The following is a 24,150-nucleotide window of genomic DNA, read 5'->3' as shown; positions in this document are numbered from 1 at the left end:
CTTCTTATCAGTATGCAGCTACGGACCGTTGTAGAACAGCGACATTTTTGAAACCAATGACAACTTAAATTTTTGTAGCATATGTCCAAATACATATTATGCAACTGAGTGTAGATCTACAGAAGAAGCTTCTCCATACATACCAGTGAGCGCACCTACATAGTTAGCAGTTACCAGGCCTTTTTCGTTGCTATGGTACCACGACGCCGTTCTTAACTCTTCTCTATGGTAGAACGAGCTACCGCGGGGCTGCCGGGACAGAGGTGGAGGACTAGAAGGGGAAAGCGATATAATCTAAAAGATCTCGGAAAGGAATGGCTGGCATCATCAAGAGGCAAATTTTAAAGCATTTATCCAGGTATCAGGCGTAGTTATGTTATTTTTATATCATCGAATAATCGCTAGAATGCTATTCTTGTTAATAAGGGATTTTATGCGGTTTGATGCTGCTTTGTATGAAAAAGTTACAATAGTATGCTGCCACTACAGCTTCATGGTGGGAACTAATTATATTTATGAAATTCCATATTGGAATAGATAGTGTTCAGGGGGGTATTATTATTATTATTATTATTTGTTTCATATAGCACCATCGTATTCCGCAGCAGTCTATATTGATAGATTTTGTTTTTGTTTTGTTTATTCATGGACAGACATTTAACAGTTCTAAACCACCTATATAATCTGGTTGCCTTTCTTAATTTCCGGTATTGTATATGAGAATCAAAGTTCTGGAAGCATGATGCACACTGTTAAAATAATTCAATCGCGTTTTCCCCCTTGCTTCTCGCAATAGGTAGGATTCGTTAAACGAAATTACCTAGATACGTTTGTTTCTTATTTTTGATGTATAGAAATAGGAATATGTTTAAGAAACGAAGCAATAATGATTTGCTGCATTGGATTTGTTACTGCTAGATAGATGGTAGCCTTTGTCAGCATACCAATATTGGTAAAAGTCATATGCTTTAGAATTCTACCCCGGTAAACAGAGGGAACTGGTCCATGAAAAGGAACAGGATAAGGGGAGGATGCCTAGTGTTTGACTTTCTACAGTAATAAAATATATACACACACACACACACACACACACACACACACACACACACACATACATGAGAAGTGCACCCTTACAAGCATATAATTAGAGATGTTAAGGTGCCTACTGAAATGACCAATACGTACATGGAAAAAAGAAATTAATCTGTACACACCCAGTAAATACATTCTGCAGATGCGGTTAAAAAAACCACAAGTGTAAATACTGGGAATTCCATCACACAATGTGACCCAGGTACCTGCTAACTGATATGTGCAGCGGGTCCACGTGATGCTCGTTACATTAGTAGAATGGCAGCCTGCATGGAGTGTGCTAGCTGCAGTAAAGACATGGCTGTGCTCTGGGTAAAAGAGATACTGAGGAGAGGGAGAGTTGGCAGGCTACACTGATGATAGGAGAGTATGTGTGTATGGTATTGGAGAGTGTATGTATGCGTGAGTGTATTGTAGCGTAAGTGCGATGCTGTATGGTTAGCATGTGTGTGTGAGAGTATGCTGTTAGCGTGTCTTTTTTACTGTACATTGTAAGAGTATGCATGTGTTAGTATATGGTGTTAGCGTGTGCGTATGTTACTGTGTAATGTTAGAGTGCGTGTTAGCATGCTTGCTTAGTTTGTGTGTCACCATATGGTGTTAGGCTGTTTTGTATATATTAGTGTTAACACACGTGCGTATGTCAGCATTTGGTGCTAGAGTGTCAGGGGTGTTAGCCCGAAGTTAGCTGTTCATGGGAAATAGTTTACGAAGTGTTTTAAGAAATACTGCTTAGCCCATCAGTACGTCCACTACCAAGTACCTCAATCCTGGTATGCCCTGTCTAATCCCAACACAACTGTGTTTCTTACCACACATTACTATGTGGTGGGAAAGGTGCTTAGCCCCTTAACGACCAGGCACATCACATGAAATCAGTTAACGACCAATGATGTGCCTGGCACGTCATGGCATTACCAAGCTTAAGATTACTTTATTCGCTTAAACAATGTTGCTGTAATGCCTCAATGTCGAGGCACTCAGCAACACAGAGATCAGCAGCAGGGGCACCGTGTGGCCTCTCCCTGGGGCCTCAACGTCTGCGGCAGACACCTGATTTAAGAGAGCTTAGGAGGTGAAATGTCTGGATAGCAAGGCTTTGAGTGACACTGAAAATCCATCCAGGATGCATTGTGACCGCTAAGGAGAGCAGTCCCAAGCACCACTGCGAGAGATTTTGCTTCTCGCAAAATTGCGGTGTGCTTTAAAGAAAAATAAACTCGTTTCCAAGAGGGTCTCTCCAGACCCCCTGCAGGTTGAATACAGGTACTGCATTCAACCATGCAAGTCAATGGAGCTCAGCTTTCTAAACTAAAAAAAAAAATTCTAATAGTTAAAAAAAAAAGTGGCAACATATAAAAATAATTATGCAGTGATGTCTCCATTAAGGGAACCATCCAGTTCCAACATAATGTAAAAATAAAAAAACATAAAAAGTCCAAAAACGTTATGAGCAAGTGCTAAAATGTGTGCTGTATCTTCTCATAAGTCCTGGCATGGAAAGAGTTAAAATACTAGCATTTCAAATACCCAAGGGGTGTCTACATTAAAAGAAAAAAATGGTTTGATGGGTAAATTAGAGTGGACAAGTTCAGACGCCTCAAAATGGGCATTGGCACAGTATGACCAGATGTAAAAATGGGGAAAAAGCGTACTTCCCAAATGTGGCCCTTTAGCCCCCCTGCCCCAAACAACCAGGCAAACCAATGCATGGGTGGTATCACTGTACTGGTGAAAAGGTGCAGATGTTGGATGTGGGGGTGTTGTTTGGTACATGTACCAAGGGCTGTAAACTTATACTGTGACAAAATGCGTGGTAGATGGCAGGTATATTAGACTAGCCTTGGTCAATAGTAGCCTGCTTTAACCCCTTCAATCCCAGGGGTTTTTGGTACCTCAAAGCCCAGAGCAATTTTGCCATTTTTGGGGTATGTCGGTTTAGCGATGATTCTCTTTTCCTGTGAATAGTGTACCCATGTAAACTATATATTGTTTTTTCAAGGAGAGATAGAGCTTTCGTTTGATACCATAGTTGGATGATTAGCTGAAAATTTAGAATGAGAAATTTAGTAAAAACTAGCGAAGATTAGAAAAATAAACTAATTTTTTTTTACATTTTCCCTCTGAATCCTCACAAAATTAGGTAAAGTGATGGAAAATCCCCTCCAAGTTTATCAGTTCAGGTGTCTTGATTTCAGAAATACCTAATTTATATAGATTTTCCAGAATTTGCCAGCTCCAGGGAGCATACTATAAGGTGTACAATTTTGTATAATTTTTATGCCTATGGCTTAACGGGTTTGGGGGTTGTGAACGGGGGCAGGAGGGTTATACTGGCTAGATGTTATGCTAGGGCAATGGGATGTAAGGTTTTTTTAAGAATTTTTTTTATTATCTTTTTTTATATATTTTTTTAAAATATTTTTTTTTTTAATTTTTTTTAAATTTTTTGTATTTTTTAAATTTTTTTTTTTACACATTAATGGTTAGAGGTCCTCCTAGGGACCTCCTGAACATACCAGTGATGTCACAGTGACATCACAGCTCACATTAGAATTTTTTTAGTATTATTTATATTATTATTTTAATGATTTATTTAATATTATTTTTTAAATGCCTAACGTTTTTTTTTTTTTCAGCTTTTCTGTTACAGGACGGGAGGGGGAGTGAGAGAGATGGTCTCTCACTCCCCTCCCCGCGATCCCCCTGCACCGATCACACTGTGATCTCTATGCAGGTCCTCACAGACCTGCATAGAGATCGTAGCGTCTCTGTGCCTCATCGGAGGGCAGGATATCCCCGCAGGGGATATCCTGTCCTCCGATGACCTTCCGGGTTACGTCAGCAGTGACGTAACCCGGAAGGGAATGCCCGATCGCGCGTTTGCAACTGCGCGATCGCGCGATCGGGCAGTTTACCGGTAACAGCTTACCGGCTTTCATGCCGGAAGCTGTTACGGGCGATCGGACAGCAGAAAGCCGGCAAAACCGGCTTCTGCTGTCAGTGGGGAGTCCAGGCTGTCAAACGACAGCCTGGTCTCCCGTGCAGCGGCAGGGATGTGTCCCTGACGCTGCACGAAGGGCTGGACGTACCGGGACGTCCATAGGGGTTTCTTTGTGGGCGTTTTTTGGACGTCCCGGTACGTCTATAGGGGATTGAAGGGGTTAAAATATGTCCCAGGGAAAGATGTTGTTTATTTACAAACTGCACTACGGCTAGGTTTCCACTTGGGTTTTTGTCCGGTGTTTTTTTCTTGATGAAAAACGCCAGGAAAACTGCCAAGAAAACTGCCACTGCATTTACCTGCGTTTTGGCGTTTTTCTGCAGTTTTTTCTGGCGTTTTAGCCTTTCTGTGGAAATTGCTTTTTTTGACCTTAGGCAGTTTTTCCAGCCTTTACAAGTTAGAAGTTTCACCCAGCTAAAAGGGATTAGGATAAATGGCAAGTATCTGCCCTCTCCTGATGTCATTTACTTGGTAGACCCTTTTGTCTCTTTTCTGTGGTTTGTAAGGCATGCTTTATTTCGAATGTCTGCTCCTCTGGGAAGATTGGCCCCAAATGATGGTGCAAATTGTTTGCTGTTGCTTTTGGCACGCAGGATCCCGTTGATGCGTCGGGTATGTTTGTTTGTAATGGCATGTTTGTTCCAAATGGTGTAAAATTCAATATGAACCAGTCCAGGACTTTGTTTTGTGTGAAACTGTTTGTTTTCAGCCTATTTCTCGTAGGACACACAGATACTGGGTCCATCCTCTGCATTGTAACTGTGGAAAAACGCCATAAAAAACGCCAAGACAATAAACCCACATGGCTTTTTCATGGCGTTTTTTCTCTCCCATAGACTTCTATTGGAGAAAAACGCCAAGATTTCTTGCAAAAAACGCCAGAGTGTCAGCATGCTGCGATTTTGAAAAACTGCCACAGAGCCCAAAAAAGCAGAAAAACGCCAAAGAGGACTGAAAAAACGCCAAACAGAAAAACGCCAAGTGGAAATGGCATTTTGCGATTTCCTATTGAAGAACAGCTAACATCTGGCTGCAGCCGTTTTTCACTAAAAAACGCCAGGTGGCGCTATTGGCGTTTTTATGGGCGTTTTTAGCAAAAAAAAAACCAAGTCGAAATCTAGCCTACTGGCAGTTTGCAAAACATGGTAAGGGTCCCTGGGGCGGAGCATCTGGAAGAGCAGGGTGGGCCAGTGCTCCAACAGCACTAATTGGTGTATTGCTGGACAGGAGCTCCACAGGTGTGGACTAAGTAGCAGCTCACCTGTGGTTGATTAATTAGCAGGCAGAGGGTAAAAGGAACTGAGTCTGATTCAGAGAGCGAGAGAGAGGCCATTGTTATTCCAGCTGGGAGAGCTGATGAACTGAGTGGTTTCTCTCTGAAAAGCCGTTTTGGTGGTAACTTGTGACTTGTAAGAAGGTGAATGTTTGGAGCTGTTTTGTACTAAGCAAGTGCTCAAGCAAAGACTGTTATTCTGTGCTGCTTATAACTGCTGCTGTTTATTCCTGTAAAATAAACATTGAAACTGAGCTGGATGTGTCCTGGGCTTCGTTTACCTTAGAAGACTGTGGTAACAACCAAGATCCTTGACAAAAATCCCAAGGAAAAGAGAGGCCTGTCACAATACCTAAAGTACAATGTGTGTTGCGAAAAAAAAGTACTACCACAAACTTTGACAAAGGTTGGTGGTAGAATTATGTGCACGGAAAGGGTTAAAATACCAGCATTTGGGGTGTCTAGTGTTCAAAAATATATGGTTTGATGAGGTAAATTGAATTGGTCGGCTTCAAAAATCGTCTACTTAGGACGTGGGGCAGAAGGACCATATGTCAAAATTCCGAGTTGAAAACCTGAATTGTGCATGTCCCAAATGTGGCCTTTTAGCCCCCAAATAACCTGACAAACCCATGCATGGTGGTATTACTGTACTTAGGAGATGTTGTTGTTTGGCAGTGATATATACCAGGAGCTATAAATTTATACCTGAATTACAATGTGTGTGTGGGGGAAAAAAAATTACTACCACAAAGTTTGACAAAGGCTGGTGGTAGAATTAGTGCATGGAAAGGGTTAAAACATTTAAAATATGTCAGGGTGTCTACTTTTCAAAACTACATAGTTTGGTGGGGTAAATTGCATTGGCCGGCTTCAAAGATGTCCCAAATAGCACAGGTGGGCAGAATGACCACATTTGGGGAAAAATGGTTTTCAAATAGTACAACGCTACTTGTACTTATTGCCCTATAACTTGCAAGAAAAATAGAAGATCTTTTTTATTAGCTTTTGTAGATCAGTAAAATATTTTTAAAATAAAAGTGAGAAAAAGTGTGTTTTTGTTTTCCATAAAATTCCATATTTTTTTTTTTAATTAAAAGAAATTAGATTTTATGATAAAAAATGGTATCTGAAGAAAGCCCTTCTAGTCCTGAAAAAAAACAATAAATAACTAGTGTGGGTACACTAAATGGGAGAATATTACAGCTGAACACGAGCACTGCAAATGTGTTACAACAGCCTTGGTCCTTAAAGGGTTAACCTAAAAGTCTGGTCACGACCTCAAAAACACACAGCAGATATAAAATAACCATGTCGGACTTTTTTTTAATTAGTAGGAACTTTTTGATTTAAATATTTCACATTTATTTTACAATTTAAGTTTTTATGTGTCCTGTTTCCAAATAAAAAGCTCATTGGATGTGACTGAAATAGCCATTTGCAGAGTTCTAGAAAAAAAATGGCTCTATTTTATATTTTTGTTTTTCACTACTATTAGGTTCACCAAGAACTTATCCCCTGAGCAGATACATTTGAGTACTCTGCGTGGTGAGGGACAGCTGACAGATCTGCAGCTGGATGAAGAAGCACTACAAAACATGCTGGATTTGCCCACATGGCTTGCAATTAAAAGGGTGTATTGTAACCATGCCAGAATCCAGGTAAGTGTTGGTATTCACTGGTTAGCACAAGTAGAGGGAAACTGGAATGAATTATAGAATTGAGGGAGAAGTTAATAACTATATGATTTTAATAATTGTAATATATCAGTCTGTTTCTGTTCTCCAACGTGTTAACAGTCTTCTTTCTGGTAGGTACAGTGGACCAAGTTAAAGACCCACCCGATCTGTCTGGTGAGAGTTTTTTTATTTTTTTTTTTTTTTTTTATTTCTTTTTGGGTGGGTAGCTGTGTCATGTTTGTGTTGCCCTGTGTCTGACATCAGTGAATACCTTTTGTTTCATAAACTGCTTTCACCTTTCACAGATGCTTGATAAAGTGGAAATTGAGATGAAGACCTGTGAGAATCCTAGACCTCCCAATGGGTCCTCACCTATTGCTTTAGCTTCAGGTCAAAAGTGAGATCCTTTGTGTTTGTTAGTTTACTTACCAATTTAAAACGAACTTAAACCCCAAAACACACATGGTAACCACCATTACCTGTCTGAAATATGTCTGAATACTAGCAGTGATATGGATGGCTGCATTGTGTATCTTTATAATGAAAAGCATGATTGTGACGTATACCCATCTTTCCATTCCAATATGATAGAGCATAATGGCTTTTAAAAAATTTGCATCCGTTAGGTCTTGTAGATAAACAAAGTGGCTGCTCCCAGCAGCTTTTTGATAGTTTTGTCTTGACAACTATTTCAGAAATCTAGAACATATCTAGAGCATGACCTGTGCACAATTTCTGAAAATTATCTTGTTCTTTCATTTATTACTCCTTAGTGAATATGGCTTTGCAGAGAAGGTTGTAGAGGGCATACTTCTTGATGTAGGCTGTGTCACTATCAAAATTGAGTCCCACACATTCCAAGCATCGCTGCAGCTTTGGCAGCTTCAATGTTACAGTGTTAGCCCAAATTGGCAGAAAAGTGATCTGCGCTTCACTCGTATTACTCATCCAGAGCGGGGAGAGGTAATTTTTTGACATGACTTCTTGCTCATCTCTGGTACAAATGCTGTTGCAATACCTAACTTTTTTTCCCCCTTTCTCAGGTCCTTACCTTTAAACAGGTGACATGGCAGACTCTGCGTATTGAAGCAGATGCCTCTGAGAGCTGTGAGGATCACCGTAGTACACCTCTGCGCTTACTAACCAATGGGGGACGATTACACATTGCTTTAAAAAGAAGGGTGATATTTCTATTCTTCTGTCTTGTCAAAATTTACCCCAGTGTCTTTCCTGCTTTCTATCCCTAGCAAATACCTTACATCTGATTTCTTTCTCTTGGTCCAGGTAAAGGATTGTCTGGTGTTGTCCTCCAAGTTATCCTTCATCCTTGATGATCTACTATGGGTCCTCACGGACTCTCAACTCGGGGCCTTACTTTCATATTCAAAGTCTTTGAGTGAAATTGTCCAGAAATCTGTAAGACAGAGGAAAGAGGCTGGAGGGGGGCAGGTAAGCTTCCCCCCACATTTCTCTTATCAGAGGCTTTACTCGGTTATAGTATATTGGCCCGATTATAGGCCGCACTCTTATAGTTTGGTACTATTTAAAAAAATATATATACCGTATTGGTTCGATTATAGCCCGCACCATAAAAGTTTGATGCTATGTTAAAGAAAAATATATTTTTAAAGAAAAAATACTGTTTTACCATTCTACTGTGTATTTTATCTAATAAACAGGAATACACGTATTTTAAGGTCCCCCCCCTCAATTCAAAATACATCTTACTTATAGATATGCCATCTTTGCCCCCCTGATATGCCACTCTGCTCCCTTGAAATGCCACCCCCCCCCCGACTTACCAGTGCACCCCCCAGACTCCCTGGTGTCTAGCAGGGCCGGCCGGTGGAGGTCTGTACGATGTGTGTAGACAACCTCCGCTACCGGGGCTTCTATGGTGGAGCACCGGAAAGGTTATGTAACGCCGGTGCTCCACCATATAAGCCTTGGCGGAAGTGCCAACAGTGGAAGTTGTCTAAACGCATCGCACAGACGTCCACTGGCTGCCGGAAATGAGGATCCAGGTCCCACCTGCTTTCTCACGCTCTCATTCTCGGTCGCTCTCTCTTACGCTCTCATTCTCGGTCACTCTCTCTCTTACGCTCTCATTCTCGCTTGCTCTCTCTCTCACGCTGTCCTTTTCGGTCTCTCTCTCACGCTGTCCTTTTCGGTCTCTCTCTCTCTCTCTCACACTGTCATTCTCGCTCGCTCGCTCTCTCACGCTGTCATTCTCGGTCGCTCGCTCTCTCACGCTGTCATTCTCGCTCGCTCGCTCTCTCACGCTGTCATTCTCGCTCGCTCGCTCTCTCACGCTGTCATTCTCGCTCGCTCGCTCTCTCACGCTGTCATTCTCGCTCGCTCGCTCACGCTGTCATTCTCGCTCGCTCTCTCACGCTGTCATTCTCGCTCGCTCTCTCACGCTGTCATTCTCGCTCGCTCGCTACGCTCTCGTTCTCTGTCGCTCTCTCTCTTACGCTCTCGTTCTCGGTCGCTCTCTCTCTTACGCTCTCGTTCTCGGTCGCTCTCTCTCTTACGCTCTCGTTCTCGGTCGCTCTCTCTTACGCTCTCGTTCTCGCTCTCTCTCTCACGCTCTCGTTCTCGCTCGCTCTCTCTCTTACGCTCTCGTTCTCGCTCGCTCTCTCTCTTACGCTCTCGTTCTCGCTCGCTCTCTCTCTTACGCTCTCGTTCTCGCTCGCTCTCTCTCTCACGTTCTCATTCTCGCTCGCTCTCTCACGCTCTCATTCTCGCCCGCTCTCTCACGCTCTCATTCTCGCTTGCTATCGCGCTCTCATTCTCGCTTGCTATCGCGCTCTCATTCTCGCTTGCTATCGCGCTCTCCTTCTCGGGCGCTCTCCTTCTTCTTCTCGGGCGCTCTCCTTCTTCTTCTCGGGCGCCCGCGCTCTCCTTCTTCTCGGGCGCCCGCGCTCTCCTTCTTCTCGGGCGCCCGCGCTCTCCTTCTTCTCGGGCGCCCGCGCTCTCCTTCTTCTCGGGCGCCCGCGCTCTCTCTCTGAAGGTAGGGAAACATTTAGAAAGTGAGTGAGATTAAATGACAGTGAATGTGGGCATTTCGTTGCACATGTCTACTAAGCACTAAAGTGCTGATAACACCAATATGCTATTGATAGCTGCTGAACCAGTATCTAGGAATACTAACATGTCTGCAATAATAAATAAAGCATTTACATTTGAATGGTGACAACTTGTGGCTTTTGTTTTCTCCTTCTTACTATCTGATTTTTTTTTTTTTTTTTTTTTTTTTCTCTCCCCCCCCCCCAGGTTCCTTCCTCCCCTACTGTTTCCACAGTACGGTCGCTGACCTCCCCTCAACCTCTCCGCCCATCTAGTTTAGGTCAGTACTTTGACAGGTTTGAGGTTAAGGAGACATCATATCATCTACTACTCTCCAAGCTGGACCTTCACATATGTGATGAGAGCCGAACCAGAGGGACAGGTACAGAGAGCTAAGTGACTATAGAAAGTATACAGTTGTTATAGAGACAGGCAGCAACAAGATACAAAGTGAGAATCACAGGACGGAACAGAGTCTGCTTCACACAGTTGTGCCTTTGTATTTGCAGTATCAGGAGGAGCTATCCAGCTAACCCTATGCAGAATCACACTAGACTACTATCCCTCCCACATAGCTGGTAAGAACATTACGCAGTGCTACAGTATTAAAAAAAAGTTATTGAACAAAGGCATTAACAGTCCGAAGAAGGAGGCTGACTGCCAACCAGAAAATGTGTTCCCTGTCTCTCTGTCTGTCTCTCTCTGTCTCTCTCTCTCTCTCTCTCTCTCTCTCTCTCTGATATGTTATGAAGGAGAATCTATCTTGCCACATAAGCTGAAATAGGTTTGGAGTGTCTACTTTACATTTATTTTTTATTGTTTGACATAATTTATTGAACATATTTTATGCACACATCTTCACTTTTTTATTTAGTATACTTTTTTATCTTGTTGTGGGGCAACAGGGCATATCTGGGGGTTAGGACCCAGATCCCCCGCAGCGCTGCAGGGCACCTGGATCCTCCTCTCTGGCAGCCGTGGATGTCTGCACGTAGACAACCTCTGCTGCCGTGCTCTACCATAGAAGCCCCGGCGGAAGTGCCAACGGCAGAGGTTGTCTACGCATATCGGCTGCGGTGGTGCGCGTAGACAACCTCCGCTGCTGGAACTTCCACCGGTGCTTCTCCATCAAAGAAGCCCTGAGGGAAGTGCCAGCAGCGGAGGTTGTCTACGCGCATCGCAGCGGAGGTTGTCTACGCGCATCGCAGCGGAGGTTGTCTACGCGCATCGCAGCGGAGGTTGTCTACGCGCATCGCAGCAGACGGCCCTGCTATACACCAGGGAGTCTTGGGGTGCATTGGTAAGTTTGGGGGGAGGAGTGGCACTTCTAGGAAGCAGAGTGGCACATCAGGGGTGCAGAGTGGCACTTATAGGGGCATAAAGGATATCTGGGGAGCAGGTGGGCATTTCTAGAGGGCATAAAGCATATCTGGGGGGCATGAAGCATATCGGGGTGTTATAAAGCATATTAGGGGCAGAGTGGCATATCTGGGGGGACAGAGTGGCATATCGGGGGTTATAAAGCATATCGGGGGCAGAGGGGCATATCTATAAGTAAGGTGCATTATGTATTAAGGGGCTATTGGTTTTCTGTTTGTATATAACATATGCTGAGAAACTGTATAATAGATACCAAAAATTTTAAAATACATGTATTCCTGTTCATTAGATAAAATAGTGCTTTACCATTCCACTGTGTATTTTTTCTTTAAAATTATTTTTTTTATTTAAAATAGCACCAAACTTTAAGGGTGCGGCCTATATTCGAGCCAATACGGTATTTATCTCAAGTAAGTGCTACTCCTTAGTGTCCAAAGTATAGTTTGAGTCAGTTCATCTCCTACCTGTGGTGGGTCCTAGGGGAGTTTACGATGTGCTCTACAAGTCTAGTAGGGCTCATGCTGTGCTAGTTAGTCCTCCAATTTTTATGTGTGAATCATATGTTTTATTGATTACAGCTGCATGTGGCGTGTGATTTAATGTTTTTCAGCAACTTTAACTTTTTGAGAGTTTTGGCTAAGAACTAATGGACTTTTTACCTCAGTGAAGTTGAATTCAGTGTCAAAACCTGAACTGCTAATTTTCTGCCCTAAACTCACCTTCTTTTCATCCTACCCTCACAAAGGCTACCAAATGGAGTGGACAATAATTATAGATGATCTGTTGTTTTTGAAATTTAAGGTATTATTGGGTTGCGGTTTGAGGAGACAAGACTTTTAAGGTTACATCACCTATTCTTATACTTATGGTAGCTTTTGTTGAGCCTTCCTGTACTCTTTGTATTGATTCGAGTAGCCTTTGTGGGTGGAGTAAGGAGAAAAGACAGATCCACTTTAAAATCCAGCAGTCTTGACATTTTGATTACTGATTCCACTGTATATTCACAGGTCGGTTACTAATACGACTGCTGGTTATTTTGTCATCTGTAAATGCTATTGTGTAGATTGATATATTACAGCCTTATTACTACAGCTTTATTTGATATATTACTAAAATGTAGTATTCGTGAGCCCCTGTTTATCAAACGTTTTGCAAAATATGTGTTTCCAACTATGTGTACAAACATGTAATGAAACTGTTAATCCTTCTTGGACAGGGCAGAGCTGTAGCCACTGGCATCGTGTATCTTCCGCAATGGGGACATGTGAGCAGTGGATACAAGCAATAGCAGAGGAGAGAAAAGGCAGAGAAGAAATATCTGTTACTGCACAGGGACACGCATCTCCTCTTAAACAAGGACATAGTATGATGGCATCCGGTCTTATTCTTGCATTAGCTTTGTTTTATCTCATTTTCTGTCCCTGTCACAAATACAATATTCTTTTAACTTCTTCTTTAACATACAATCTTTTTATTCTTAGACATTATATTCTCTGTATACTTTTTTCACATACTATTCTCCTTCTCATTGTTTCTTCATTTAATCTTATGCACCCTTCATTTTTTTTCCAGGCACCAGGGGCCCCTCTGACCCAATAGTGCATTACCGCTCTGTGTTGGTCCGGGTAGATGATATGCATATACATCAGGTAAAATGATTCAGGAGGGAGACTGTCTCAGAGTTTACATTCTAGGTCAGGGGCGTCCAAGTTTTTTCTGCAGTGGGCCACTTCATCAGAATTGTATACGTGCGAGGGCCGCACTCATTTTTCACTGTGAGAAAATATGGCCTTTAATAAGATATGCAGATTAAAATAAAGTAAATAACACAAAACCTTTACTTTTCCTCTCACTGATTTCTGGGCCTAGAAAGTTTTGTGACTACAAATTCAGGATTCTGGATAAGTTAAAATGAAATAGTTTATTTATTTTAGGGATACACCGAAATTAAAAAGTCTGGACCAAAACTGAAAATTCAGGGTTCACTTAGCCAAAACTGAAAATTACCCCCCCACACACACACTTTTAATAAAAGTAAGTCACACACCAAAATTGTACAAAAAAATTATATATTATGATTGTTAACAGCAATCTCAGGCATACCCAGATTCCAGCATGTACTGGTTGGCTGGGCATTGTATTTTTTGTCCAATTTTAGGGTTAACCACACTTTTATTAAAAGTAACACACCACAATTGGATAAAAAAATCAACAATATGACTTGACATGATAGGAGTGTGATTGCTAACAGCAATCTGCTAGCAGCAATCACAGTCCTATCATGCCTAGGTTCCAGCATGTACTGGTTGTCTGGGTATAAAAAGAGTGTGTTTGCTGTTAGCAATCACACTCCTGTCACCCCAAGTCAGCCAGTACATGCTGGTACAGGGTGGCTGTAAGTGCAGACCCCATACTCCTGGCAGCATAAATACACAAGGGGGACGCTAGCCAGGTTTCAGCATATACTGGCTGACTTGGCATGATAGGAGTGTGATTGCTAACAGCAAACACACTCTTTTTATACCCAGACAACCAGTAAATGCTGGAACCTAGGCATGATGGGACTGTGATTGCTGTTAGATTGCTGGTAGCTGTTAGCAATCACACTCCTATCATGCCAAGTCAGCCAGTACATGCTGGTACAGGGTGGCTGTAAGTGCAGACCCCATACTGCTGGTAGCATCAATACATAAGGGGGCAGCTAGCCAGGTTTCAGCATATACTGGCTGACTTGGCATGATAGGAGTGTGATTGCTAACAGCAATCACAGTCACATCATGCCTAGGTTCCAGCACTTACACATCCATGCTATCACACACACAAATTCATTCATTCACAGATTCATTCCCTCACAGGCGTACTCATTCAAACAACCTCCCCCACCACCTTACCTTCACTACAGCTCTCGATACCGCTCACAGCCTTCAGCAGGGGGCGTGGCCTCCCTCGTTCTCCCCACAGAGGAAGCAGAACTGGAGCAGTGAATAGACCCTCCCACAAGTAAGCAGCAGGGCTTGTGATCTGGGCTGCCGATCTCACGCGGTCCGCACCTCGAGGTCACGCGGGCCGCATTTGGCCCGCGGGCCGCATGTTGGACGCCCCTGTTCTAGGTGAATGCAAGGATTGCTAAATGTGGGTTGTAATAGTACAGTCCATAATACTGTTGTGCTTGATATAAGTTGAACTGCTTTTTGAAGCAGTTGTATTGGAATTACTGAATGGGTATGAATTCCAGCTGTAATGAACCAGGAGAAAGTGGGTGGAAATGTGCAAAGAAAACATGCAAGCATCAGCTATTATGTATTTTTTTTTTTCTTGTGACATTAGGTATCCTCTTCTGGTCAGACTCCACAGAAACCACCTCTTCTTTCTTGTGGTCATATTCCTACTGCTTGCTCAGCAGTACATTTGCAGTATACAGAATATTACTGTCTACCAGGGGAAAGCTTCCCAGGTAATCAAAAATGCATAGACAATGAAACGGGCATTGCTTCAACTTCCTTTCTTTGTATTTCTCTAATCCCCAATTTCTTATTTCTTTTTCAGTTCCATCCCCTGCTCTATACATCCAGCTCCATGGTTTGTTGCTATCACTTGCTACGCCTTCCATCTTATGGTTGAATCTCTTTATGGTAGATCTCTATGACCACCTACAGCAGTTGTCTTCTGTAAGTTCAGCCCAGAATGAGGAAGCGCATAGAGACATACGTCTAGACGGATTCAACCTAAAGGTGTGTCTAAACTGCTATATTACTAGTTAGCTTTTCTAAAGCTAGCTTATATTTTTACTGTTCATTTTCTTCTGCTCTCCTATACATTTTTCTATATTCTGTCACTTCTCTCTCCTATTTAATATTATAATGGCCCTCGAGTCCTGCTATGTTTGTTTCACTTTTCTTTTTCTTTGTTCCTCACAGTTCAGCGTACCTGTGCCATCACCTCCATATAGCCCTCCGGAACGCCCCTCTTCCGTGTGTGCTCAGCTTTCTACTGTTACCTTAACAAATACACGACAAGCTCCAGGTTCCTCTTTGGACCTCCTCCAATGTACCTTCAGGACATTTGCTGCACAACCAAACTTTCATTGGCCCCAAGGACCCCTACATCCTGTATTTATTTCACATGCTTACCCTTCTTCTTCCTCTCTATCAAGTACTCTATGGAGCTTGTATAGTTCCGGCCTATCAGTATACTTCGAGGGGATTAATCCCAAGCATCAGGATTTCCTTAATCCTATCCAGTTTACTGCTTGGGCCTGTTTTCTGCGCCCAGAGCATCAACTACATGTACTAGTGAGTGTTGACAATGAGGTAACATTGCAGCTTAATCACTATCAATATCTCACCTTGATCCGTACCCATGACCATTTGCAAAATTTAGTGGACAACTTGCAAAGTTTTGACCTGGCAATTCCCCCTCTTCCTCCGATTTTAGTCTGTGTAGGCATACTGATCTCAGAAGTAAGTTTGTCTCTTTTACTCCCCGATTATACCTCACTGGGAACCCTTCCTAAGCTGAGAGACTCAGAGAGAAGCAGTCTTGGTTTGGATATGGCAGAAGTGGGTATAGAAAATAAGGAGACTCTGGGGGCAAGTCCTACTGAGGACGAAAAAGGACCTGATACTAGTCATGGGATGGAAGCATGCCGTGTATCTATGGATAATACAATGCAGCAAAGACTTTTTTACCAAGATAATCTACACAAGATACTGCACGTGGAGGAACAGGCTCAAATGAAGAAAATGGCTCAAGATTGTCTGCAGGGAAAAGAGCTGGTGTATGACTCTTTACTGAGCACGCTTGGTGTGTCACGGGAGACAATCAGTTTGGGAAAGGACAGAATACAGCGTTTTTTAAAAGATACCAGACATAAGTGTGTGATAAATCCTCCACAACAGCTTTCACTGTCCTTCACTCTTTATCTATTCCCTTTGTACCCTTTTTCTTATTATCCTACTTTTTCACATCATGTTTTGTTGTAGTATGTCTTCAGCCATGTTCTTTTACAATCACACATACTCTGTTTATTTTATTTCTTAGAGAGAATGAACATTCCGAGTGTCATCCCAACGCTCCACTTACTCGAGTGCAGTCACAACAGTCTCTTGATGCTGCCTCAGTAGAGGGTTTTGATGCAGTTTCTCTTGACAGTGAAGCTAGTGATAGCTTTATTTTTCTACTTGATTCAGGTAAACAATTTAGTTAATTTGCTATATGCATGAGTAAGAATTTATTTGTATTAAAGATACTGGTTTGTTCCCTCTATTTTCCCCAGATAGTCACTTGTCTTCTAGAGAAACAGAGGGAAATGTAGAAACAGAGCCAGATGATGCATCAAAAACCACAAAAGGGCCTGAACCACATCAGGTAAAGGCAAATAAAACATGTTAGTAAAATAAATTCTGATCATGTTTAGTTTTGTATATTTTATTTCTTGGTTAATATAAAGGAGGGGTTGTCTACATAGTACATAACTGTACCTTTATTGTAAATCTACTAGTACTCCTTGCCTCTCTTTTGCTCTGAAGAGTGTTCATGTGTAAGCCACTTGCAATGCTCCAGTTGAGTTGATGACATATTACAACCTGCCAACAAAAAAAACAACCAAAATCCTGTCTAAAATAAAACTTAACTTAGGTAGCATTCTCATCTACCCAATATAGTACCATTTATCCTTAGGTGAGAAATACTGTATTGAAGCTCTTCTCTTTCCCTGTAGTACTTCTAAACCTGACACACATTTTGCTGCCGCCACAGCGTGGTGGTTACTGGTCTAGTAGTTTTAAAATAATTTATATTATGCATATTGTGTCTGTACTTTTCTCTCACAGTGGCTAATGGTGTTTTTTTTCTTGCCATTTTAATCCAGCTTAATTATAAGTTAGTTTTAGGCAGGGTTTTTTTATGATTGGTTGTTATATCATTGAGATCTCTCTCTCCCATACTACTTGATGACTTATTAGTCTAGCACAGTGCTAGATAACCCTCTCCTCAAGGCACACATAATAGTCCAGGTATTACTCAGGTGTGTCTAAGGTGTGTTTTTTTTTAATTTGTAACACCTAAATCCTGGACTGTTAGGTGTGCCTTGAGGGGAGGGTTGATCATGCCATTGGTACAGATGGTTGAATCCCAGTGTCTGTACGCTGATATAAAGCAGCAGACCAAGCAGAAGAGACAGACAATACATGTGGGTAAGGTAAATGAACTGTATTTCTGAGTGAAAACATTGCTCCTTTAGAGGGAGGTTTCTGTGGGGAGGGGACTTTTGGATAAAAATAACAAAATGGTAGCTATTGTGGTCATGCCCTGTTTTATGCAAAATTATGCTAACGTTTCATAATGAACTACAATTTTGACAAACGGTACAACAGTACATTTCTTTGATTCCATTCTTCAGTTAAGTTATGTAAAGATGTATACCAAGAGAATTTATGATATATAATGATATACTTTATTAATTAATGGTCATGTATAGTTTTTATAGGTGAAGCTATGAAAATATCCCCCCCCCCAATTTTCCCCACATTTGTAGATATTTTTCATACTAAATGATGGTTTATATATAGAATCATTATGTCAAAAGAAAGCCCTACTTGTGCTGAAAAAATGTGTGGGGGTGCACTTAATGATAAACTCATAGCAAAAGGACAAAAACTGCTCTGGTCCTTTAGTGCAAACATGGTTAAAAAGAAAAGGTCCTGAAGGGGTTAAAGGGATTGTTCAATAGATGTTTTCTAATTTAAATTACAATACTAGGCATTAAACTACCCCTAACTTCTTCGCACTTCACTAGCCCAAGATGGAAGAACAGCTTACCATTTCATACTTTTTCCCTGGAAAACTTTTATAGCTCCCTTAGACTCTGCCATGCTGCTTCCTCCCCCTCCTTCCAGCATGTCTTCTCCTCCCAGCAACCTTTTAGTGCCAATTTCTACTGTATACTGTTCTACTATAATAATTGGGAGGTCATAGTCCTGTTAGTCTGTTTCCCATCAATACCTATAGGTACATTTATATGTATGTTTAAATGTGGTGAAGTCTTTGTCAGTGACACACTAATACTACAAGAGTTGTAAGCAACCTTATGTACTTGCCTAGGCCTTCTAACTACTGATTTCTACTTTTTAACAAACATTTGCAGTAGGAATGCCATTTATCTCGGGTACACCCGCCTGTAACTAGTCACGCGCTTTTGCCTTCTAGTCATCCTTCTCTGATTCCCATCCGACTCTAGTTCTGTAAACTCCACTCTAGCCTTCCCTGCCGTACAAACACTCTTAGTCTCTTTGGTTTCCTTGTTTAACTCTTCTATCTCGGCTAATAAGGAGGTTACATGGTGTATATTTCAACATTCAATACATTCAATATTACCCTTGTTAAATCCTGCAACACAGCCAATAATCCTTGCAGGATTTATGGCATCTTTAATTGTTAACCAGGAAGTCTTCTGCTCAATATCTAAGTGTGATGGATAAACTTGTAATAAAGCGTGGCGGACCATGTCTACTAATGAAAAGTAATACCCATGCTTATGGCTTCCCTTGCATTCAACAGCACACTGTCAGCTCTTCAATCCCACATGTGTAGTAACCACTCGCCCTCGTTTCACCCATTAGTGTTTGTGTCTTAGCCAGCTGAGCTTGGTTTGTGTGTAACTCTTTACCACTTCATTCATCTTATCACGTGCATCATTTCTCAAACCATGCTCCCTATCTTTGTCACAGTATAGTCTCCTTTTCCACTGTTGTATAATGATGGGACAGGCCTGTCGCCTGTCCAGTTCATTATCATCTTCAGAAAAGGACACGTACGCATCACGACCAGAGAGTCTCTGCAGGATCCCATGCGGGGTCCTCAACCAATGCTCGCACCTTATAGGCACTAGCTTTCTACTTCCCTGCAACCACCTGTGGTTGAACTTGTGTACCACTAGGTAAGTACATTTCTCTTCTAGTTCAGCCACATGGCATGCATTACTATGTATACATTCCTTAGTCATAACTAAGGAATCTTTGACTTCAAAGTGGAATTCACACCTGGGGGAGGGCGTGATGACGTGAGGCGCGTTCAAGAGGAGGAGCGCCGGAGGAACTTGCGTGTTGAGTGGAGGCTCCCCTAGAAAGGCGTCCATGCGGGTTAGAGGTGGATGAGCCGCTCCGAGAGAAAGTGGCTGCTTTCCTCACTTTCCCTCTCATACTGAGATGAACGCCAAGGCAGGGAGCTTAGTGGGAGAATTCTGCCGATTGGAAAGATGCAAGGAGCGTCGGGTGGAACGGCGAACGTCTGGAGTGAAGTGGGTAGCAAGCAATGTGTATAAAACACGCGTAAATAAGCGCAAAACAAGCATTGTCTTACAAATCCTCAGGGAGCACCCGGTTATAATGCTGCAAATATAAGTGATAATTTCTTTGAGCCCAATACGCTGAGAGGAAAATGTCATGGTGCTTGTGAGTAAATGGAAAGTCTTAACAGGACTGCTTCTGATTTCCTGACAAATAATGGGTTATCAAGTTAGGTGCAGTTATATCACATATTAAAGAATTTATATATAAGATATATAGAATAAATATCTGTCAAATCCATAGAGAAATATAAGAGTGGGAAATATAAGATGGCATCAAAGAAAGAAGAGGCTAAACATAAAAAAGAGAAAAGAGAGACTTGGATTTAAAAAGAGAGAAACAAATTACACCAATTTTTTTTTCGCCACAGGGCCCCAAATAAATGGAGGAGTCCCTCTGTTTATCCGATGCCAACATGGGATGAATCAGGAAGACAATCCTAGTCCTAGTACACAATCTTCCCAATTACACAGGAGTATCTACAGCAATGTATGGAAAACCAGCTTATCTTTAAAGAGGAACTAATGAAATTACACACTGAATGGAAAGTGGAACTTAAGAATATAGGGGAACGGATAAAACTAAATGAGCAAAAAAATTTATTTCTAGACCCAGAGATAAAAACAATAAAAGAAGAACTTATCCAGAAACATAGTAAGATAAGGACCCTGGAACAAAAAACACTGAAGATAGAATACACAGGAAAAACCTAAGAATTTGTGGTATACCCAAGAAAATAGAACAAGACTGTATGAAATTCCTACTTGACTTATTCAAGAATATGGGCATTTTGGAAGTAGAAAGAGAAGATAATACAGAACGCATGCATAGAACTTTAAAGCCAAAAAACATTTCAGAATCTAAACCTAGAGATAAAATTGTACGTTTCTCCACCTTTCTTATGGGTAAAACATTTTTAAAGGCCTCAAGCGTGTATGTCCCTGAAGTAGAAAATTTTAAAAAAGTATTGTTCTTTCAGGATTTGTCATTAGATACTAGACAAAAAAGAAGGGAATTCAAAGAGGTGACTAAATCTCTTAGAGACTGTAATTAGTTATGTATGGGGGTTCCCAGTTAAACTCATCATTTGGGTTGGTAGACATTAATTCAACCTGACCACCGTAGCAAAAGCATGGAAACGACAATCCAGTATAAGGCTTTTTTTTTTTTTTTTTTTGGTAGAATCACACTGGGGTTTAGTTTTTTTCAATATATTTGATCTTTCCATGGTTATTACTTCACTTTTTACCTGATTCCAATTGGAATCATAAGATTTATTGTTGGTGCTGAATCACTTTCGACGGTCTTGACGTTGAGGCATTACAGCAACACCATTTGGGTGCAAAAAGCGAACCCATTTAAAGTCATGACGGTCCTGGCACGTCAATTGTCGTTAACCCTTCTTTTCGGGTGATGTGCCCGGATAGTCAGTTGTCATTAAGGGGTTAATAAACGTTGATACGAAGATATATTCAGCAATGCTGGCTGACAGATTGAAAACTGTCAATCTGCTTTTAATTCATAAAGATCAAACCGGTTTTGTCAGAGTACGCCAATCCAATGATAACATGTGGAAAATAATAGATATAGTTGAATATGTATCCACCAATAGGACCCCTTCATTGTTCCTAGCCCTGGACGCAGAAAAGGCATTTGACAAGGTCGGCTGGATTTTCCTTGAAGAAGCCCTACGATGTTATGGCTTCGGAGAGGGATTCACCGGCTCTGTTATGTCATTATATACCACACCAGTTGCAAGAGTAGTAGGTGAAGGGATCTGTTTCAATTGGTTTGGGATAGCCAATGGCACTAGACAGGGATGCCTTTTGGCACCTCTACATTACGTATTGACTATAGAACCATTAGCGTCCAGGATCAGGAACAATGGGAATATTAAGGGTATTATGATTGGCGAGACAGAAAATAAGATCGGTCTATATGCAGATGATCTGCAATCCCTTTATGATCCTGAAAATTCGCTAATTTCGTTGATGGATAAAATCTCCATATTTAGTAAATTCTCGAATTATAAGTGAAATATTAAAAAGACACACGCCACCATAATAGTTATTGCAGGCCCGGTTAGACTTAAATTAGAAGAAAAATATGATTTTACATGGGAGACTAATACGATTAACTACCTAGGAATTGATATCCCTTTTAAGATCTCTCAAATTATTGAAATCAATTACGCTAGACTACGAGACAAAATGATTAGACAAATTTCGGAGTGGAAGGGTGTATTTTATCCTGGTTAGGCAGAATAAATACCATAATTTTTTATATCATTCCTAAATGGCTCTATTTGTTAAGAATGATTCCTATTAGACTTCCTGCTGATTGGATTAAAACATTTCAGATAAATATTGAGAAATGTATTTGGGTAGATTAAAAAAAAAAAACCCCTAGATTATCAAGGAAAACCTTATACGCCTGTAACTGTATGTGATAAATGCAGAGTAAATACACGGTATTCTCTTTAATAATCTTTGTATCCTACACCAATTGTTGTGGTCATGGCCTGTTTTATGCAAAATTATGCTAACATTTAATAATTTAAAATAACAAACAATATTACAAATTTATTTGATTCAAGAATACAGTTTAGTTTAAGTAAGTTAAGTTAAATTAAGTAAAGATGAATGCCAAGAGTTATGATATATAATTCTTTACAGTATTGTAAATTGGAAAACTACTGAAAAATGCCTGGATTTAAGAGCCATTTTGTATGCTGATCCTCTCTGAAGTTAAGTACACATTATCTAATTAATTGGACTATTCAGATCAAAGAAATGTATTGTTGTACTGTTACATGTTTGTCAAAATTGTGGTTCATTATTAAATGTTAGCATCATTTTGCATAAAACAGACCATGATCACAACAGTAGCAGAGAACTGAATCCTATTGAATGATGAACTTCTTCATTCCCTACAACTTTTGTTTTTATTCCAGTTAGTAAAAGCGCCATGAGGCATGACTTTTTTTTTTTTTTTTTTTTTGCCTGCCTCTGTTTTTCTGTCGGTGCCAGTTTTTTCCCAATAATACTAACACAAAAGCAAACTAATTAAAACATACACACGTGCACTTTTTTTTTTTAACACCTTATAGCTCTTCTGCTCTGTCACAGTCCTCCCAAACTGGTTGTGTCTGAGCATGTGGGGTCTGAGGGAGCACTGCTTGCTGCTGAAGTGTGTCTAAACAAAGCCCTTCTTACTTCTAACTTATGTGTGGGTTACACTAAAGAGAGAGAAGAAAATTACAGCTAAACACAAACACCCTCATAAATATTAAGTCTTGGTCATAAAGGGTACAAAAATAAAACAGCCCAGTCCTTAAGGGGTTAATTTTGTGTCTTGCCTTCACTGTTGAAGTGGAATAGAACCCCACTTTAACCACATTAATTTCAGATTTTTTAACAAGACAGTTTAGAGCTGCATTAATTTCAAATGGTATTTTTTTTCTACAGGTGCTATGTCATCAAAAAGGGGCTTATATCATATCATTTTCATTATTACTTATTCATGTACATTTGTTATCTATGAGTGCTGAATATTTTTGCTATGACTAAATGTATAAAGTAGAAAACCTAATATAAAACAAAACTGTTTAAACTTGATTTATAAAAAAATATTTATCCAATGCAAAGTGTCTGTAACTAGGTTGTTTCTACATTCCAGATTTTGTTGGTGACTCTTAACAATTTAACTTCTCTATGCCATTTCCGGGGGGATGGTACTTCTGTTTCTTTTGAAGCCATGCATGTCAGTTGTGGACCAAGGCTTGAAAACAATATGGGTGAGATATACGTAGTAAGGCAAATGACAATTATGTCATCAAAATCATAATAGAAAAAATCATTAAAATGAACCTCTGGGCATGTTTTTATTGTGCTTTGTAATTTACGGTGTCTAAAAATAAACTGTTTAATACAACTTGAGTTATTTGAAAACCATAAACTTTTGCCCAATTAAAACAATATGTGAATGTTACAGTTAATACAGAGTTTCATCTGTTCTTCTTGTCCTGCAGATTATATGGCAACTGCCTCTCTATCTCCTACTTCCCCACCATGTGTCACACTGAATTTTGACTTGGGTCCTTCTGCAGCTTACCTCTCCCCTCTTGCCCTTCACAATGGCTTCTTGCAATTAAGGATTCAAAACTTTTGTTCTGAACTTCCCATCTCTTCCTTAACACACATTGGTCCATTTCTGGAAGATGAGCAGCCTACTGACATTCTGCCCATGACCATCCGTATCACCAACAGCAGAATTGTCCTCAGGGTAAGTGAATATAGTTTTGTGAGT

At 40.8% G+C, this 24,150-nt stretch overlaps 1 protein-coding gene across 1 annotated transcript in view; it reads left to right on the top strand.

The window, feature by feature from the left end:
* Positions 1–282: 282 nt before the first annotated feature.
* Positions 283–24,150, top strand: part of BLTP3A (bridge-like lipid transfer protein family member 3A) — a 43,405-nt gene continuing 19,537 nt past the window's right edge. Inside the window, exons 1-18 of the mRNA XM_053457862.1 lie at positions 283–358; positions 6,868–7,030; positions 7,184–7,222; positions 7,354–7,445; positions 7,822–8,011; positions 8,092–8,229; positions 8,333–8,497; positions 10,325–10,499; positions 10,627–10,695; positions 12,714–12,860; positions 13,070–13,146; positions 14,825–14,951; positions 15,044–15,228; positions 15,415–16,370; positions 16,538–16,686; positions 16,773–16,864; positions 23,521–23,638; positions 23,873–24,126. Coding sequence (XP_053313837.1) covers positions 315–358; positions 6,868–7,030; positions 7,184–7,222; positions 7,354–7,445; positions 7,822–8,011; positions 8,092–8,229; positions 8,333–8,497; positions 10,325–10,499; positions 10,627–10,695; positions 12,714–12,860; positions 13,070–13,146; positions 14,825–14,951; positions 15,044–15,228; positions 15,415–16,370; positions 16,538–16,686; positions 16,773–16,864; positions 23,521–23,638; positions 23,873–24,126 — 3,180 coding nt within the window. The 5' untranslated portion in view covers positions 283–314. The remainder of the gene's footprint in view (positions 359–6,867; positions 7,031–7,183; positions 7,223–7,353; positions 7,446–7,821; positions 8,012–8,091; positions 8,230–8,332; positions 8,498–10,324; positions 10,500–10,626; positions 10,696–12,713; positions 12,861–13,069; positions 13,147–14,824; positions 14,952–15,043; positions 15,229–15,414; positions 16,371–16,537; positions 16,687–16,772; positions 16,865–23,520; positions 23,639–23,872; positions 24,127–24,150) is intronic.

Source organism: Spea bombifrons, chromosome 2, assembly GCF_027358695.1.
Source record: "Spea bombifrons isolate aSpeBom1 chromosome 2, aSpeBom1.2.pri, whole genome shotgun sequence".
NCBI lineage: Eukaryota > Metazoa > Chordata > Amphibia > Anura > Pelobatidae > Spea > Spea bombifrons.
Note: the sequence above shows the minus strand (reverse complement) of the source record. Positions and strands in the feature narration are given on the sequence as shown.